The 20,785-nt window shown below is 38.0% G+C and overlaps 1 protein-coding gene across 3 annotated transcripts in view; it reads left to right on the top strand.

Moving 5' to 3' along the window:
- Nucleotides 1-211: 211 nt before the first annotated feature.
- The window catches only part of cadm1a (cell adhesion molecule 1a), a 309,318-nt gene continuing 288,744 nt past the window's right edge, over nucleotides 212-20,785 (top strand). For 2 of the 3 annotated variants that reach the window (XM_026328921.1, XM_026328919.1), the window contains exon 1: nucleotides 212-345. In XM_026328921.1, the coding sequence (XP_026184706.1) occupies nucleotides 273-345 (73 nt within the window). In that variant the 5' untranslated portion in view covers nucleotides 212-272. The remainder of the gene's footprint in view (nucleotides 346-20,785) is intronic. The other variant, XM_026328920.1, reaches the window with a different exon arrangement.

Below are 20,785 nucleotides of genomic sequence, written 5' to 3'. Positions count from 1 at the left end.
CCCATCCAATAATTACGCACGCCCTCCCTACTCACGAACCTATAGCACAACACATCTAAAATCAGTCAACCTCAATTTAAAAAAAAAATTGAAGTAAATTCAAAGAGTTGTAGGATCCAAGACATTCATTACAAGTAACAGGATTTATCAAAACTGCACATTAAAGGAATATGGTAACTAGCACCCTCCCTTTCTCGCATCTCATTATCTGAGTCCCGTTGTAGCTATAGGTGAAGCTGCCTCTCTCTTCCATACTGAAGCAGGTGTCCAACATGGCGAACGCTGGCAGCGGCTCTCTCGCGACTATTCTCTTTTTATTCATGTTTCAAGCGGCTCTTCAAAAAGGTAAGACTTTTATTTTGACATCTACCATGTAAGAAGCACTTTCCTCTCAGATTTCCATGGATGTAGAGGAAAGAGAGTGTGTTTTTTTTATGAGCTTACTGGGCAGTGTTGAAGCGTGAGCGGCGGACCATTTAGATATATGATGCTGTAAGAAACCACAACTGTCCGTAAAGTTGAAATACCAAAGAGAAAGGGCAGATTTATGTGCCTGTCGTGTTACACATACGCTGCCTAACAAAACAAGGCTACCTCACTTTTGTCAGCTCACCATTATAAATCGCTTTGCCGCTACACAGCTGGCAACTCTTAAATGTTGCCAGTTCTGTTTTTGTAAAAGCAATAGTGTGCTTTTTTACTTTGCTGTAGAGCCATCTGGCGCTGTGTTTGGCCGTCATAAATGGACGTTTGTTTGGTCAGTCCGCTAGCGTGGTTACTTTTGTGGCATGTTGTTCGAGTCCGAGCCAGGACTGCTGTAAATCACAGAGAACAGCGCTGCGTTAAAGTGGAATATGCAGCAGCCTTGACAGCGTGCGGCAGAGGACACGCTACAGCAAACTCTATTCAAAACTATGTTAATTTAAGTGGCACACACAGAGTCGGCGATTCATACAAAGTAGAGCATTACTCAAGACGTATGAATAATACTATAACAGATAGAAATTCGTCTCCAAGATAGTTAGCTGTTGTAGAATTGGTTCACTATAGATCATCCGGGTGGGCTCCACTGGCAGACTAGCACGACGGGCGATCCCGATCTAAAAGTTAAAATTGTAATAAAACAAGTGCTGCTCCGTTTATTTGATGTATGCCGAAATGAAAAGCATCTCAAAGTGTCCCATTATTTGTCTTGTGTCACCTTCTCATGCGTGTGTGCTCTCGCTGGTAAACAAGCGAAGATTAATTTGCTTGAGTTTCCAACTGCGCTCCGGGCTGTGTTTATCGTAATATCGTGACTGGATTTGCAGTAGCATCGTGCAACATCAAAGGTTCGTTATGGGTGTACTAATCCGTGTCAGATGCTTTCAAGAAGCAGATACAGCTGGCGAGGGTGCAAACTGCGACACCTTTTTTTTTCTTCTTCTTCTTTTTTTAACGCTTTTAGCTTTGAAACGTTTGGTGCTGTTAACTGATCTTCGTGAGTTGGCGGGCTGCGGAACACATAAAGACACGCATAAAGTGCTCTGTTACATTCAGTCAATACCAAGTCAACCTCTTGTAGGCTGTTGGTTCTGTGTTTGTGTGCGAAGTACTGAGGAAACGCTCGTTCACTTTGGGGGGGGGGGGGGGGGGGGGGTATTTATTTATGCGCATTGATATGATAAAGATGTAGAAATAGCCTGGTTACACTATTATATAACTGGTTAAACTGTGGCTTTGTGGAGAATTTCATCACAGTTGCTATGCAGCTTCTTTCTCTTGTTAAAGCTATATTTATGTAAAGTCGGTTCTGTCATCAGTGGTTGCGAAGTTATTCATTGCAAATCTGTTCTTATAGGAATATAAACCTTATTTATACTGAGTTTGAGTTTCCACTGGTAAGAATGACAAGGAGGCTGATGTCGTTTGTCACATTGTGGATTATCCACCAAGCTTAATCCATTACAGCGCTTTATCCATGAAAATGGACACACAGTAATAATATTTATTTATTTATTTTTCATGAGACAAGTCAGTCATGTAAAGCTCAGCAAACTAAACAAGGCTATGTTGTTCTTTGGACACTGGGCAGTGTTGGCTTCACTGATTTCAAATGAAGCTCAGGGTGCGCTTGCACAGAGCATTTGAATTATTTACCTCCAGTGTATTGTGCTAAGCATTGCAGGATGTTTCTTTTTTTTTTTTTTTTCACCCTCATTACAGATAAATGGAAGTCAGTGCAGTGTAGTCAGGACAGCAGGCAGCATTAATTAATGCCACCCCAACTATAAGTTCCGTTTTGGCACGCACCTTATACTGTCATCATATCACACAAGTGCTCAAATGAAATGGATTTCTGAGAACGCCTTAACAGTTCATTGCGTTTGACTGCCATCGCTCTTCTTTCAGAGGACTCGATGTAGATGCAGTGCTCCTCCAGAGATAGAGTTTATGTTTAGGAAATTACAGTATATAGGCCTATGTTCAGTCTGATGTTTACATGCAGAATGTTCCAGTAATTTCAACTGACTCAAACATTTCTCATAATATTTCACCCACTGCTTGTATATTCAACCAAACAGCAATTGTCTTGGAGAATGGATTGCTTCTGTAAAGATAAAGGGCTTGAACTGATACTGAAGTGTCAGTTTCTATTTTTTAGGGAGAAAAATAATCTTAATCACGCAGAGAGAGCATACAACACATTCCTAAGGTGGCAATAAAAGCATGTATTAAGATGTATATAGTTTTAGTTCTGAAGTCTGTCCCTTAATAACCGATCAATATTTATAGATTTGTACATTTTTAATGAGATTTTGTTTACTGTAGGTGTCTTGCACTTTGCTGTTTAATGTTCAGGAAAAAAATATTTTGTTATAAAAGATGGAAGAATAATTTGGAATCCAGTACTGACTGAAATAATGTTAATCATACAGACCTTATACGTATTTAGAAATGTCATTCAGGCATTTCTTGGATGCTGTTGTAATTTATACATGGTGGTACTGTATTTTATTAAAGTATATGTCATGTAGTCATCTTTATGCAATTCTTTCATAGTCTAGTCTAGAAATATTTAATCAGTCCAGTTGCAATGCAGATTATACACTTAAAACACCGTAGGGCTGGCACTTTACAGATGTTTTTCTGGAGTGCTCAAGCAGCACATTCTGCCCACAAGCCTGCTCAAACTTGAAAACTTGGTTAGGCAATTGGGTAAGAAATATCTCTGCTCTCATTTTTGTGATATTATCTAATGGTGTAGCAGTGCAGTGTAAGAAAGCTGGTTTAGAAAGAACTCTGAATTTGTCAACTGAGTAAAGATCACTTTAATTCTGAGTCAGACGTGTTGCCTTTGGTTGCACTGCTGAACATTCCTGTCATAGTTGTCATATATTGGAGTTATGGGAATAGCATTGAGAGAATGATTGTAGTGCCACTGAAAGAATTAGAGATTTAAATAGCTGTACTAAATGTAGTTTAAAAGCAATTTGTGTATAATCTTGACTTGTTTTCACAGCATATTCAGTTACTGTGTAAAGTACTATATGCTAAAATACTGTCAGAAATGCAGTTTTTTATGACATTTTTGCATTTTCACGTTAATATTTGTAGCTCCACTGGATTAAAACTCTGTGCTTATGTACCTGTCGCCATTGGTGAATCTCAAGATTGGAGCTTCGTTGAGCTTTCATAGTCATTATGTGTGTGATAACGCTTGATTCGCTGGTCTAGAATAGAAAACTCTTAAGTTTCACATCTCAGAGTTCAGGGTTAAGTTTAGTTTGTGAAACCCACTTTCTGCTATCTCACCCCTCGAAGAGAGACACTGACTATTTATGTGTGAAATGTAAGTATGGTAAGTTAGTTAGTTCACTTAAACATAGATCTCTTTTTTTTTTTTTTTTTTTTCCGCATGAGTCCTTTGTGTTGGCCTGAGTTGACAGTTTACTGTGTTATTTGCCGTACGTAACTAATGATAGCTGAAAACTGAAGCTGCTTATTGGATGACTGATTATTCCAAATTACTAATTTCAATGATAACATGCACTATTCCTTAATCAAAGGAAAATAATTTGATAGGATTTGATTACTGATCTATTATGATGAACTAAAAAAGGTTAATTTTCAGGTTTAATCTTTGTGATTGTTTAAACCACCTGTTCCATGGTACAGCCTGTTTCAAGTTTAATCTCCATGCTGCCTTCTTGTCCCTTGCCACCACATTTTTAATACCTGTTGTGCTCTTTGCAAGAGATTCATAAGTTTGCTTTCAAAATGGGTTCAGCCTTTTTTTATTTTTTATTTTTTAGAAAGTGGCGGGATGTTTTCTAAGAATTCCCACATACAATATGGACTGGACCCATACTCACTGAGGTTATTTATTGCTTTTTAAAATAGTGCTCTCTGTAGCTTGAGTGCCATTGTTCAATAGCCAGTCTCCTGGGTTGGCTGTAGCATTGATTGAATAAGATACCCTTCTGAATACTTTTATGAAGCAGTGCTGCTTTGTTAATGAACATGAAATTCATTATGTTTTTATGAATTTTGAAATAACATAGGTCTTGCCTTCAGAATCATTTGTAGCAGTTGTGGCTATTTTATTCAGGCAAAGTTATTGCATTGCTGTTTTTGGTTAAATGAAAAAAAAAAAGGCTTTGTGGAAAAGCTTGTTTTTATTCCCCAGTGTGAGGTTTCATAAAATGACTGTTTTGGTTTTGGTTACTCAAACTCAGATGTGCGAGCTGCCATAAAAAAATGTTAAAAGATAATTTCAAGAAAACAAGACATTATCTGCCAAAAATGACAAAGCTGCTCATCTCGTTCACACATTTGTCTATGTCACAAAGTGCGTGTCATCATCCTTACCTGTTTGTGTCTGAAATGGATACATTTATTTGGTGTTAATATTTACAGTGTGGGTATTAAGGAGCTGTATTGGTGCTGATATGGCTGCAGAGTTTTTAATTGGAGATAAAACACTGTGTGCAGTCAGCATCTGTTACAAAGAAAACCTGTATCAGACCCAGCAGAATCCTCATGCTGTGCAGTTTGGCTCTGAGTCTAGGAACCCTGGTGATGGAAAACAGGTGTGGAAATGGACTTGTTCTCCATCTGTACACCCCAGCAGCCTCCCCAGTTGTAATGAAGAACAATGGCTTTATTCCTGAAGGGCGGGAGGACCACAAGTGGCCCCCCTCCCTTCTCCTCATGCCCCCCCCCCGCCAGTCTAGAGTGACTCTGCTGGCAAGTCAGCAGATGACTGTGCTGGGTCGCATCTGGCCTCTGTGCACTTAGTGTAATCAAAGAGAGAAAAAAGGGTTTTACAGTCTACTTGTTATTGAGCCACCAACGGATGTCAAGTAAGCACCCACAGACTCCAAATCCCTTGAGGGCTTTGGGGGGGGGGGCGGGGCAGGTATGCTGGTTTCTGTAGAGGGGGTGGGCAGCAATCTGCCACTCTGAAAGCAAGGTATCAAGTGAGACTGTGCTGTACATTTTGACAATCTGGCTATGAAACAAGTGAAATGAGTCAAATTCAACTGATGTTTAAATATTTATGATCATATTTACATAATGTCTATGCACAAAAGGCTATTGAGGTGAATGCAAATATTTTCTGAGCATCACTTGGAGGAGTCTTGTCTGGCCGAGTCCTCTAACTCCTACTGAAAACAAACACTGACTGGCTGAAGAAATCCAAAAATAAATAACTAAAAATAAATGAAAAAAGTGGGAGAATGAGTCTGGGGAGCTAAAACATTGCAGCACTGAGATACATTTATTGAGTGATTAAAGTAGAAAAACATGTCATTTACACAGTACTCTTTCACTTTATGCCAGGAACAACTTCACTTTCTATCTAGAATTTAGAGGGACACTCCACCAATATCACACATGAAGATCAGTTTCCTTGTTACGGTTAGTGCTACTCAGGCTGTGAAAACTGTTGTACAATGCCTCTTCTCGGCTTGGGATTGGAAACTACACATTCATAGCAAAAAAAAAAGAAACACCTACAAACTGGGGAGGCGGAGTTTGAAAGATATCAGCAATTTCTGCAGCTTTACCCATAGTAGTGACTCAAACTCAGGATAACTCATCCGCACTATTTTGTTATTGGACATTATTTATTTATTTTTAGCTGGTGATGGATTGTAACCATTGACATACAGACCCTTGGTGGGTAAATGTTTTAATGTTATCCTGCACACATTATTTGTAACCAAGGCCCACTCTACAAAAGTCTGCTTATATGTATAAAACCATGCATCAGTTGAAAAAAGTGAGAACAACCTTTAGTTCCAGTGCCCTTTGTGTTGGACTCTAACACTTCTACTCTCACACATACCTCTTCCTCCCTTCATGCAGAGCAGGAATCGGCCTTGGATGATGTTTTGAACCTTCACTAAATAAAATCAGTGCAGCTGTCATTTTTAACAGGATTGACTTTTTTCTTTTTCTTTTTTTTTTTCCTTTCTCTCACTCATTTCATCACCAAGGCTCAGCTGTCACTGTCTTAAAGGTGCAGTGATTGGCTGTGCTCTGGTACTTCACGCACATGACAACATGTGACTGAGCAAGAAAACAATGCTGAAATGGAGACAGTCTGCTGACAGCTCTCCTACTGTCATTTAACAAATGTATGGACTCTGGTTAAAATAATCGGAAATTAGATTCCATCACGTGTCATTAGACACTTGGTGCTTTCTCTGGTGATTCTCTCCTGGCCTGTAGTGTTGTCATTCTCACTTCTTTGTTTCAAGGGCTTGTCCCTTTAGTGTCTTCCTTGACATCTGAAACATGTGACTTGTTAGATTGAGCTCAGATGACTTGTCCTGTCAGGAACATTCAATTGTTAGGTCAAAATACAGTCTTAGTTTCATTAGCTCCTAGACCCGCTTCACTTTTTTCAATTTTGTTATGTTGCAGCCTGATACTACAATTGTTAAAATTGTTTGTTTGTTAATGTACACCCTGTATGCCATAATAACAGTGAAAACACAATTTTAGAAATATTTGTAAATTTCTTAAAAAGAAAAACTGAGATATCACATTTACGTAAATATTTAATCATGCCCAATCAATTTAATTTACCACAGAGGTGCCTGAGCTAATTTTCACATGGTGTTGCAAAGGGTCTGAATACTTATGTAAATGTGATATTTCAGTTTACTTTCTGAATAACCGTGTACATTCACACTTATTGTCTCAAGTGAGTTGTTAGACAGCAGTACCCCAAACTGTATAATAGGCTACACAGCCTACACTGTACAATCTCCTGTGGGGTTGGATACCTGTAAATACACTTGAAAATCAATGTTCATTCATTGTTTCATCATTTCAAATACAGCTTTCTGATGCACAGTGCTAAAACAGCAGAAAATGTATTATTGTCCACCTATTTATAGACATGGTAACTCATGGCGTGGTAACGTGGCAACTCTGCTTAGTTGAGCTGTAAAACAATAATTAACAAATAAGCATTTACCTACAGATATGTCATATTTTAAAAGCACAATTAGCATATCAATGATTTTACCTTCCCTTGCACTAGAGATAGAGATGCTTGCAAATCTGCCAGGGTTGATTTATTAAACAGGCTCAACACAACAGAACCATTATTGTCACTGACATGTCATTATGTTAAATTAATAGTATCAAAAGTATTTTTTTTTTTCTTTCCCTTGAAATCCTTAAATTTTCATAGAGCAGTGTAACATTGTACAAGGTCTGACATAATTTAGTAGGAGCGGCCCCTTGAAGCAGCTGGGCTCCAATTCAGTTTCTTGCTGTATGACAGTGTCAGAACAGCACAAAGTGCCACCTGGGCTAACTTTTAAAAACTTTAATATTATTTAATTAAAGAGATTGGTGAGTTACAATAGGCAAACCACAGAGCCTTTCAATCAGCCAGTCAACTGTTGAACTGACTTCATCAGCAGGCTGTCAACTGTAAACACATGTTCTAGCATCTACAGCCAGATCCACTTAAAAAGAAAAGTATTTTCACTTTCTATCATGGAGAAAAAATGAAAGAAAATCTTTGGTCTTTTATTGTGGAGCACAAGGAGGAGCCCTGGCAACATCAGAGAGGAGCCTCAGGCAGATGCCATGTGCCTCTGACACATGGTAGCTAACCTGACCAGACCCTGACAACTGGAATAAAACACACAAATACAAATATGCATGTGTATATGATCACAAAAACTGGAACCTGATTAAAAATCACAATTTGAATAAGGAAAGACATTTTTTTTTTCTTTACTTTTTAACAGAAATGCTACTTCAACTTTGCTGTTAAAATTCCTTCAGTGAAACTCACTTCATTAAAACTTCCTTCTGCTCAATGGGCATAATCCCATCCTTGTACTGCTTAGCAGCAGTAAAGTTTGACCAAGACCCTACACCATTATATGCAGTTTGCAGTAATATGTTAAACCACATTTAATAAAAAAAATACTTGCGCACATTCATTGCTAAATGACAAACAAAAAAAATAATACAATATGTAATTTATGTATTTTTGTGAATCCTCTTATTGATAAATTGTCCAGTCATTTCAGCCATAAGGCGGAGGGTCACATCACAGATAATGGAACACCTAATATGTGCAAGCCTTAATAAATGTGTGTGGTTGACTGATCTGGTCCCAGCTGAACCATTGTCAGTCACAGCAAGAAATGTTTTCCATTCCAGTTTTTGAATTTACAAAAGACAACAAGCAGCCTTTGATTGCTTCTTTCCTCCCAGTTTGAGGCCTTCATCATCTTGCTCTGCTGAGGAGTCACAGGGAGGCATTGCTTGCTGTAATTGGGCCCATTTTGCCTGCGTTCATAGATACAATGCCGAGTTCAACAATGAATGAATAAGGAATCAATGCATATCATTTGTGCTTTCAACCAAATAAACAATACAGCTGGTGTTTCGCTGTAATCATCGGAGGGGAAATGAATGCCCTTCTGAATACAATACAGGTATGCATTAGCTATCACAGCACAGTAGGCTTGAGTGATCTGGGTTCTCCCATCGTTCATTTTACATAACACTCCAGCTTGTATTACATTTCACTGAATTTGCTTGTGATGAGACCTTCAGGCTGTTACTGTCTCCCACGGAACTGGATTGTGTCTCCCTACTGTGCTCAGTTCTCGTCCTTTGTCCCATCTATTGTAACTCTGTCTTGACAGATTTTTTTTTTTCTACGCTGTTGCTCGACAAGTGCTACACAATAACGCACCATCTCATTTTCTTTGTGTCCTAGTTGGATGCTGCAGAGAAAAATCTTACCTGCTAAAGAACAATGGAGCCCTCCCTTGTGCAGAAATTGTAGATTGCAGGGCTGGAAAGTGCCATTTAGTGTCACAATTTGATTCTGTTTTGTGAGGAAGATATTTTTATTTTGTTTTCCAGTACTGAATTTGTAGAACTGGCCTGATAACACATATTTCTCTGGAATGAACACAATACGAGTGAAGCAAAGTTTCTTTATTATAATTTTAGTTAATAACTCCCACTCCCTGGTTAACTTCAGCTTTGCATTATAGCAGCTCTGTGACAGACTGGCAAACTGTCCAGGGTGTATCCTGCCTCATGACCAGTGTTAGTTGGGATTGAATTCCAGCACCTCCATGACCTTTTACAGGATAAGTTTTATCAATAAAGGATGGATAGTTCGGTTTCCTTTTTGATTAAATATTCCTTGGCTCTGGCTAGCTCCTGATCAGTTTGTTGGTTTTTGTTGCCACCGAGATTAAAAAAAAAAAAAGAGTTAAAGTAACAAATGGCAATGACTTTAGAAAGAGGGGTTTGCCCACTGAGTCTGTTCAGCATTTAGCAGAGTAAAAATTGGCAGCAGCATCTTATTGATGGAGGACTATAAAGGATGTTTAAATGGAGCTCAGGGTGTTGCTGAGTCACAAAGCCTTTGGTGGAATGCTGGGATAGCACTACTGCTGCAAACCAGGACACTCTGCAGTTTGGCCTAGTATTATTATACAGAGATTTGGCTGGGAATCAGTAGATTTGTGTTTACAGAATATGTGTGCTCATTTCAGAAGTAGTGGTCTGAGATGATAAAATTTCATTAAAACATAAAAACATTTTTTCCTTGACATTGCGATGAAAGGTTACTACAACCAACAGTCATTTTTAATGGTTAGGCAACCTCTAGCACCCATAGTTAATTATGTAAGAAGCAAAGGAGGACATTTTAAAGCAAAGTCACTCTGTATGAGTCTGCATAGCATGTCTGAGTGAATCTGTGACAACGACGGTCTGGTAAATGTGCCACTGGAAGGGCCCTGTGGGTTGTATTCTCAGGTAGCGACAAGTGATGCATATTGTCGTTTAGGTTGGAAGATTTGGTATTTCAGGAAGTAGGTCAATCCGCCCCCTGCTCTTCATCAGTCTCTCATCTGACAAACTTTGAATCCAGTTCACTGTGTATATCCTCTTGTGATTTTGCTTGAAGAAGGCATACACCAGCACACAAAGATTAGGAATGTTTAAATAATTAACCAGCAACAACAACAAAAAAACCTCTTACAGTTGTGAAAGCTAGATTTTTGGTGATGTAGTTTTCTTTCTTCCCACATTTTAAAGCCAGTGTTAGCTGTTCTAATACAATAGCATTTGATGGCACATATTTAAATTGTGTAGGTTTTAGTTCTTAAGGCCCACCCTCCAGCTCTCATTTGGCAAAGACCCAAAGAGACATCACCTCCTGTGAAAAGTACAGATGCCAGTTAATCAGATTGAAAACAAAGTGCTTTTCCCAAAAAACATTTTTGGACAGACAGCATTTGAAACCCTGGACACTTCGCTGCCTCATGGTTCTTTCCTGTTTGACCTTTACAGGTTGCTATGTAGAAATTGTTGTTCATTCATCCATCCATCCATCCATCCTCAGCTCTTAGTGCGGGGGCAGTTTTAGTTCTCAGAGTTTTTTTTTTTTTTTTTTTTTTTAGCTCAGCACATAAAAAGTATGAAGTTTACTTTGCTTCTAGTTATCCAGTAATTGTAAACCAAATGCAACACAGCCGAAAGACACTTTGCTCTGTGTAGGAGGTTAAAGACCTTCTATGAAGTGCAGGTCAGTAAATCACTCACTAAACTTCAAATAAGTGAGGCAATTTAAGACCATGTCCATGTTGCAAGAAAAAAAAAATCATTAAATAATAACAAAGGTATTCTGATATCTACCTTGCAGAATGAAGTGGTGTATTTGTGTGTTATGAGACTTTTTAAAAAAAATAACACAAGGCTTTACCTGCTCTGCCAGCCCTAACATACTCGACTTAAGCAGTGGATCCAACTTTAAATGAGCTGCAATGTTCAGTTGGAACATCAATAAGCAACTCTGGGCTTTGCTGAAAGTTGTTTAAAACACCATGGGCAGGGTATGTGTCTCTGACTGAAAATAGAAATGAGAGGAAATGTTTGAACCTGGCCAGTTTTCCAAAGCGTTTCCTGCTGCTTTGAAGTGTGTAGTATTTGTTGGGCTTCACTTGGCTGTCAGATTAATACCTTCTCGACTGAAAATGAAAATGGATGAAGGAGCAGTTAATCCGCATAAGAATATATTTTTTTTTTTAAGATGAGAAGCTGTGAGTCTGAGTGAGACTGTCTGCGTATTGATTGGTTGTCTGGCATTGCAGAGTTGACCTGACATGCCAGGATAATCTAATTCTCTCTACATTGCTGATTGCTAAGAATCTTGGCTTATGTTAACATTTCTTCTTTGAGTTACCAGTTATGATGATGCAATACCTGCAAGATATCAACATCTGTGAAGTTGAAAAAAAAAAAAAATTGCATTGCATTCTGGATTTGTGTATTGCAAGGGGTACTGACCTTTTGAAAGTGTTTACTTGAGGCGGCATGGTTGTTTTCCATTCATAATTGATATGTGATGAAATTATGTTTACTTAGAAGAAGGTAAATGTTGTCAGCTGCACCTACGTGCAGATATTACCAAGTATAGTTGAATGAACCTAACTGAAGTGACATAACGTAACATAACTAATAACATTACACAGTTATTACCAAATATTGTATATCCATCCATCCACACTCAAAAGGGAAATGGTGAAAAGCTCGCCGTCAGAGAGAGGGAAAAGACACACTGACTCATTTAAATGGGAACAACGGCACACAATTTCAGTCTCTCAAAGAAATTCACAGTTTTATAATTTATGATACAGAATGATGACAGTGGAAGGAGTATTGTGAAGAATGTAGAAAAAGGCTCAAATCATACCAGTATTCTCACTTCCGTTTGCCTGGCCGGTGAACTGGTGCGATTGTCACGATTGTTTGTTACAAAACTTGACAAATACTCCTTCCACCTGACTTAGCTGTTAGATCCTGGCAGACAGGGTGTCTCAGAGTGTTTTACAATCTGTAACAATCTTCTGCGTTACCTTTTTGTTTTCTAAAATTTTGCAAACATGATTGACCATGAGCAGAAAGAGCTTTGTCAGTTAATATACAGCAACCTACAGTTCATGAGCCAAGCTTGTGGATTGCCAAATTGAAATCTGAGATAATGGGTTTGCATATAGTACTGCCACCTACATAGTCACTAAGTGTGTTCCTGTCACTATACATCCTGTGTGTAATCCCTGACCTGTTGAACAATGTTAGCAGAGGATGGTACTTTGGTCTAGAGTACATGCATTATATTACCTCCCACATCGGAATAATTGGCCTGTGATTGTAGCTTAGACGGCTCAATTAGTGCTTCTTGAAAGCCGTATAGTGCCATTATACTTCACATAGGAGGTCATTTTTTTGTCAAGCTTCCATTAAGTGAGGCAAGAATGTGTCCTTATGCAATGTTTAGACTTAGTTTTAAAGAGGTCAAAGTGTTGAGACTTCTTATTGATTGCATTGGTCACTGTGCTCATTTTGCCTTCCTTCTCAATCTAATTGGTCCACTATAACTTGCTAAACAATGAGGCTTTAGATTAGCAGTTACAAGGCTCTTAGTATTTAAATTCCACATGCCATAAGTATAGTACTTGCAGTAAGATCAGCAACTTCTTTATCTAAGAGTTTACTTTTGTTGGTGAATAAGGGCATGAATTGTCAAGTCAAAGCTAAAGTAATTGTGAAACTCCTTGACAGGTTGATGCTGTTTGAGGAACTTTTTGTAACTCAGATGCAGCCAAATTGGTTGGCAGCTCTGAGGGTCACTGCAAATCACAGCAATAAATCCTTGGTAAAGGAATTTTTATTAATCTTTTATCAAAATGTTTTGTATTTTTTAAAATCAAATTCATTTTTAGAACAGATGGCATCTAATGTGCAATTCCACCGCCCTGTATATTTAGTTGTTTTTTTTTTTTTAGTCTGACAGTTTGTTACATTCATCTGCAGCACCTGTAGGTAGAAGCACCTGTAAATATGAGACAACCTGTAATTGCTGTGAATAGTGCGCTAGTGTAATTGAAATCCCCTCAAGGCACAATAAGACCTGATTTGTCAAGCGTTTTGTGATTTGGTTATCAATTGGTGATTTAGTTTTTTTTTTAGGTTTCCACCAGTTATACTTCAAAATGAAATGTAACACAAAGGTAAGTGTTTTTAATTTGTTAAAATATTCTGTGGTCCAGCCGTAATAATAAGGAAAACGTGTGAAAGAGCACATCAGACAGTAAAAATCAATTCATTGCGTCCTCTGTCATCCACAGATGGTGCCACTTCAATCTCCTTTCTATTTTGTCACGCTAATGTGCTGAAAGATGACAAGGGTGGGTCATTTCAGAGCAAAAATGGGAAAGGCGGAGTGTGATGGCCATGTCAGTCTGCCCCCCTTTTTTGTCACATTAATGTTTGAAAAAATGACAACTGTAGGTCATTCTAAAGGAAAAATGGCAAAGGTAGACTGTCCAACACTGCTAAATGTTCAGTATTTGATCTGTTGTTCACTGTGACATTAGTCCAAACCCTGAGTGTTTCATGGAGGATTGTAACATATTGTCTATTAATCATCTGGCATCATGTTAATAATTTTGGTTGTGAACTTTATTCTTGAGTTTTATAATGTCAGTTACCATCTGGGTATTCATGCAATGAGTAGATGAACATTTTGTAAACATTTATTGTTGAAATTAGTAATTTCTACACATTTCTTAAACACTTTGCTTAACTTTAAGTTGCCTCTTACATTTTTAGATTTCAAATGGGTATTTAATGACATTGATCCTAAGGACAGTGGTTCATTAGTAAGCAGTAGTGGACCAGTCCGAGACATTTTGCTTTTGAGAGCATGGTTGTTTTAATTAAATATCAAAATGACCACAATTAATCAACAGACAACAGACTTATTGAGTTTCTGATTTAAAGCCATCTCCTTCTTTACTCCTCAGTTATTAAAGATGGCTGCAACAGAACATTAATTGAAATGAAGATTGAACAACAGCGCCTGTGATAGACTGGTGACCTGTCTGGGATGTTTCCTTGCCTTTGCTCAGCACATACTGGGATAGGTTCTACCCAACTCTCTCCTTCAAAAAAAACATGAAGGACACTGAGCCTTTGTATCTGTCAAAAAGACTAAGTGTTTCCATTCTTAGCTTTAAAGATGATGCTCCATTTGTACACTCTGCTTTTTTTGCACACTCCAAAGAAACTGCTCCGATCAAATTCTGACCCTGGCCGTGACCTCTGTGTATGTTGCTGCCCTAAGTCTTTGCTACATGTGATATGCACACTGATTAATGCTGATTAATTTGTATTGTCAGCATGGATGGTGCATCAAACACATGGTAGCATATTAATTCAAAATCCAATGTGTACCCCTGGCTATTGTACAGCATGTGATTCTGGCAAGAAGCAGATGTGTTGGTCAACTGCAGAAAACGTGAAAATGTTGTATTGATTGAGATTTGTTCATAAAGCTGGATATCTCTCACTGGTCACATTAGTCAAATGGAAATCCCTACGATGCCACATAGATTGAAGCTGCTGGTGCAAGAATCAGTGCTTTTGCAAAAGCTGATGCAGTCACTTCCCATAAGATTTTGAGTTTGTGCCAGCAAGTAATTTACCATGGCTTAGAGAGTGACAATGACAATGTCTTTCCCACTAAAATTAACAAGCGGTTGGAAGGATTGGATTTTGTGTAATGAAACTTTAGCATGGACGAAACACATGGGAAATTAAAGTAAAAAAAAAAGCTAATAGTTTTGTCATTGCAATGCAGTGCATGGTGGTAGGTAGATCTATAGTTAGATGTTTACATATGTTGTTTAGACCATGTTGGGACCCAAACAATATTGGCGTAAAAAGGCTTATTTTTTTTTTAAAGGTCATACTGTCTCTGTGCACTGTATCTGTCAATAATGAACTACTATATGTAGCTACCACAAAAATCTTATATATTTGTTTTATGTAATACGATTTAGTTTGTGAATTCAAAGCTAATTTTAGATCCATTACTGTTTTTCTAAAATCTTGTCCTAGTTTTATTAATCTACAAAACAAATCATAAACTGTTTTCAGTTGTTTTTTTGTTTTTTTTTTTGTTTTGTTTAATGTGACTGCTCTGATGCCAGTCTGATATTTAGGAAATGCATTAGCAATTTTCCTTTAGACTTTTATTCTTGGCAGTGCAGAGGGCTTGAAAAAAGTTTTAGACTTTCATGTTGGGAAATAAAATTAAAAGGAAGTGTAACTGAAAAGTTAACTGAATAAATAAAATATGAGACTGAGTTTGTTTTGGATGCTTGTTTCTGGTCAAAGTCTTCTCTTATTTTTTTACTTTTTTAGGTGGTGTTTGTATGTTAATGAGTCGTCAGCGCTGCCATGGTGTGGAAATTATCAGTGACAGGGTTTATATGAAGAGATGGGGATTATTTTCACAGCAGTAAAATACGGTTCAGATTTAATAGGTGAAAAAAGGTGCAAAAAATAATCTGACATAGAAATATAAAAGCAAAGCTATTATTCAAACCAACATGTTTCTTCACAAAAAATCTTCCTCTCACTTTCACAGAAAATTCGATCGATGACAGGTGTGAGTTGCATAATTACATTCATGTATTTGTAAAAATAAACAGTTGCCTCACTTACTGTAGTTATAGAGCACTATTGGTGTATTATTGGTTAAAAGTCACTAAACATGTTGACAGGCATTTATAATTATTTTTGACTTTTTCAAATTCAAATTTTATGTCACATACATCTTCATACAGGGTACGACATGCAGTGAAATGCTTTTTACGACTGCCTAACATGTTAACATTAGAGTAAGAGTATATAAAATAAGGATAAATAAAATTAAAAATTAAAATTTCACAATCTTCCTGGCCCTGGTCCAACACCGCTTGCTGTAGATGTCCTGCAGGTCAGGGAGCTGGGTGTGGATGGTACGTGCAGCTGACAGCACCACCCTCTGGAGGGCTCGCCGGTCCTGCATGGTGCTGTTCCTGAACCAGGAAGTGATGCTACCCGTCAGAATGCTCTCGATGGTGCAGGTGTGGAAAGTCTTTAGCACTTGAGAGGGTAGTTTAAAGTCCCGTTGGTGTCTCGGGTGGTATAGATGCCGCCGGGCCTTCTTCACCAGGGTGTTGGTGTGGCAGGACCAAGACAAGTCTTGCGTGATGTGAACCCCCGAGGTACCGGAAGCTGTCCACTCTCTCCACTGGGGTCCCGTTGATTGAAGTCGGATGGCATGACTGCTCCTGTCTTGTACTGAAGTCCACTATTAATTTCTTAGTCTTGCTGATGTTCAGGAGTAGGTTGTTCTCCTGGCACCATCTCTCCAGATTTTTAATCTCCTCTAGGTAGGTCGTCTCGTCGTTGTTGGAGATCAGGCCCATCACGACAGTGTCATCAGCAAACTTAATGATGGTGGTGGAGTTAGAAGTGGCCACACATATGTGTACACGGGTCTCATGTTCAGTGTGCTAAGTCTGTTCATCTGAGTACTAAAATAAATACTAAAACAGACAAACATAAAAATTAAAGTTTTGCATGGCATTACTAAACTTACCATGCTAAAACAAACTCTTTTTTGATATTTTTGTGTCTTTGTTCACAAATTTAGTTTCTTGTCATTTAATTTATTTCGATGATGACCATCTGTATTCTAACATCAAAAAATCACAGATTAGATAGAGGAGCACAGCCCCATGTTGCAGGCCTCGTCTGAATTTTTGTTTTATTAGGTCTCAGAAACAATAGAATTTTGGTTCCCGGCAGCCTGGTGATTTGCCCTACTTGTACTGCCATCAGTGAGCCATCACCGTGTTCCTGCATAGAATAAATAGTACATCAGTTGGCCTCCGTTCTCCCTGATGTTTTGAATACCAGTGTGTGCATGTGTATGCATAACCTGCAGCCATTAGTGACAGTAAGGTAGTAATCGTGTCCAAAAATCTTTTTAAGAGCTAGTTGTTTTATATTACAATAAAAAGCAGTAGTCAGACATTATAATCCCTATTTTAAGGGTGAATTGCTAGAAAGTAGTACCAAATCAGTAGAACGTAAAATGTTTAGTAGTATATCAAACTGAAACTGGTCGTCTTGGATAAATTAATGAATAATTTCTCCACAAAAAAGCAACATAACTGAGTCCAGAAATGGAAATCCTTTTTATATACATTTAGGGTAATGGTGCTCACATGGGGGTTTTAACCTTTTTAGTATTCATAGTTAATATGCAAAAGTTAATTCATGTTTGACGGTAAAGGGTATACCCAATTGGTCCTTTTAGGTGCCTCTTTCTTTTTGAATTGCTGTATAGAGGATTGGGATGCCCTATGGTCAAAATATTTAAAGAAAGCTCAGACATATACTAGGTTTCATTTGACCTCATCAAATCTCTACAAACGGCTGCAGAAACTCCTGACCTCATGTGAACTGCCGGTATTAATGCATCGAAGCACAGCCAAACATTCACTATGAAGTCCCACTGCTTCCATTTTGGATGCTTTGAACAGCTTTGGATAACATCTCCTGGCTTGTGCATGACTAGGATTAGGCCAGCTTCTCTACTCTCCAGGTTGAAATTAATCTCTTACTAATAGGCTCCTTTATGTTGCCAACTGATAAACTATTTTCAGGTCAGTTAGTGTGCCATGCCATTGCAATAATACACTATAACACTTAATGTTTAAAGCTGAATATATATTAATTGTTAATATTTCACACACTAAAGTGAAAAAGAGTGGTGCTTCAAATATGGATTATTTGGCTGCTTCATCTACATTATTCTAGCTGTACTATGCAGTACAAGGTAAATAGACATCAGAACATTACATCCACACATGATTGAGGATGATTTTAGCACCAAATGCATTAATATGCTGCTGTGGTATGACAGGCTCCACTTTTCTGGGAAGGCTTTCCACAACATTTTGGAACTAGCTGCAGGGATTCACTCCCATTTAGCCACATGAGCATTGGAGTTGGCCACGGATGTTGGGTGATAAGGTCTGGCTTACTGTCAGTGTTCCAGTTCAACCCAATGGTGTTGGACAAGGCTGAAACACACTGTTTTCTAAAATATCATTACATACTATAGCACTGAACTAAGGGGCCTACCCTGAATGATGATAAATGGTCAGTCTGAAAGTACACTAATGTATAAGAATATTTTCATCATACAATGTTAAACTGACCAAATGTTACTCCAAATCATCTAAACTGTACTATACCAAATGTTTGTGTGTTTTCTTACTTTAGGTTTGGTTTGTTTAGCTTTACACTGCCTCATTTGGAGGAAATTGTGGCTTTTCAATCCTACTGCTAACTGGTAACTTATTTCCAATCCCCATTAGTTTTATTGAAGTATAATGAGTTTTAGTGCTACAAATGCTCAATATTGCCCTCTTTCCACAGCTTTACTTCAGATTTCAGAACAAATTAACCCAAATAAACCCTGCAGATTTTAAATAAACCTTTGCAAAGACACTTGTAGTGCAACCATAAACAAATGGAAAAGACCTCTGTGGTGACCTAAACTGATACCAAGCAAATCTGACCTTTTCTCTCAGTAACACACAATGCAATTGCTCACACTTGCTCAAGCAGCAAACTAAAACTTCTGGTTCCCTCTCTGCACTTTGCCATCATCACATATTTTCAGGACACTGTGACTTTCGGTACACAGTGTGGTAAACTCATCCCATCTGACTGAAATATGACCTGAGCTGTGATGCTGAGCATTTGCTAATTTATTTTTTTACGCTCAACTCAAATGGAGCGCTTTGTACACATTCATTAGCACGATGCTTCTTGCGCTCTCTCATGGTGCCTGCTTTCAAAATGCCACTTATAAGCCTATTAAAAATAATTAACTTGTAATTTAATTTCTTTCTTTGTTGTCTTTATAAAATGTGGAGATATTTTAACCTGACATGTTGGTTTAAAAAAAAAAAAAAAGGAAGAAAAAATAGTAGCAATAATCCCAGTGAGAATAAAATGGATTGTATGTTCAGGGAGTTTGGGAATTCAAGCAATGTGACCTGAACACACATTTACTTACAGTCTTTGGAAAAGTACATTTTTTAATGAAAGATATTAAGTTTTATGAGAAAGTACTAGTTCACTCTTCCATCTTAAATCCTTCCAGTCAAATCTGCATGATACTGGGATGAAGATGGACCATTCTGTGTCTAAAAAAAAAATCCAAGCAGCTTCTTAAACCCCCACTGTGGGAGGCTGTGTATTTGATATCGAACACTTTTCACATTACAGACTGTCGAAGCAGCCGTGAATAGATTTCTCTGACATAGTCGTATTTTGTGCTGTGCACCAGGCAGAATACGGTGTCTCCAAAGAGCAGGCAGAGCACCACACCGTTTCAAGAGATTAGAGGTTGGTCAGCCCGAGGAACCAAATCGATACATCCTCTCAGGGAAAGGATTGACCATGCATTGATCCAGACCTAACAGGAGCTGTAGATGCACCAAACCACTGAGAGCATGATGATAACAGCATACCCTCCTTGCAGCTTGATTTCAGAATCAGAGTTACCAAGATGATGTTTATGTTCCCATCAAAACAGCCATCAAGGAAATGTAGAACACCATATTCCTGTTAAAACTACCTAACTGAGAAGGTGATGGTTTTGGTTTTAGTAGTGGTATCATATTGAATTTCGACTGGGTTTATAACTAAATATCAGACTGAAAAATGGCCTTACAGGAGAGACCAGCAAGGTGTACGAATTTTAGGTAGACTAGAGAACTATATACTATTTAATGACTGCTTTTTGTTGCTGTACAATATAATTTCATGAACCTGAAACAACATATTTTAAATGGGGGGAACCCTTGCCCCCCTTTCAGGCCCCAGTGAGGGATTGAACTGTAAACTGTACTGACAGAGGAATCTCATTTACTGACATTTTTTATGTATTAATGGAATTTACTCAAGGACAGTATTTTATAAATAGTGAGATATATTAGTTATGTAGGCTGGCTTTGTTTGAAACAACAGTCTGTCCTTCTTTATAAACACAGACATAAAGTGTGTGGGAAAGGAATGTAATATTTGAGTGAACACATCTCCCAATCTTGAAGGAAACAAAACCCAACAAAATATTGTTATATTGTTCAAGAAAGTGGATTCCAGTGCTTGTGTGGTTGTGGTTAAGTTATAACAGGTCTGGCAACCTTCCACCTAAAGATCAATGACATTGTTTTTTTAACAATTTAATTTTGTATTTTTTTTCTTAATTTGCTCTATATCTATATTTGTCTCTTTGCTATGCTCATGCTGAAGTTGGTTCAGCTTGAGGAATACCAGTCAATGTAAGAAGCTTCAGCTTTAAACTCATATTGAGCCA

The sequence above is a fragment of the Mastacembelus armatus genome, chromosome 14, assembly GCF_900324485.2.
Source record: "Mastacembelus armatus chromosome 14, fMasArm1.2, whole genome shotgun sequence".
In the NCBI taxonomy this organism is placed as follows: domain Eukaryota; kingdom Metazoa; phylum Chordata; class Actinopteri; order Synbranchiformes; family Mastacembelidae; genus Mastacembelus; species Mastacembelus armatus.
This window is presented reverse-complemented; position numbering and strand designations above follow the sequence as displayed.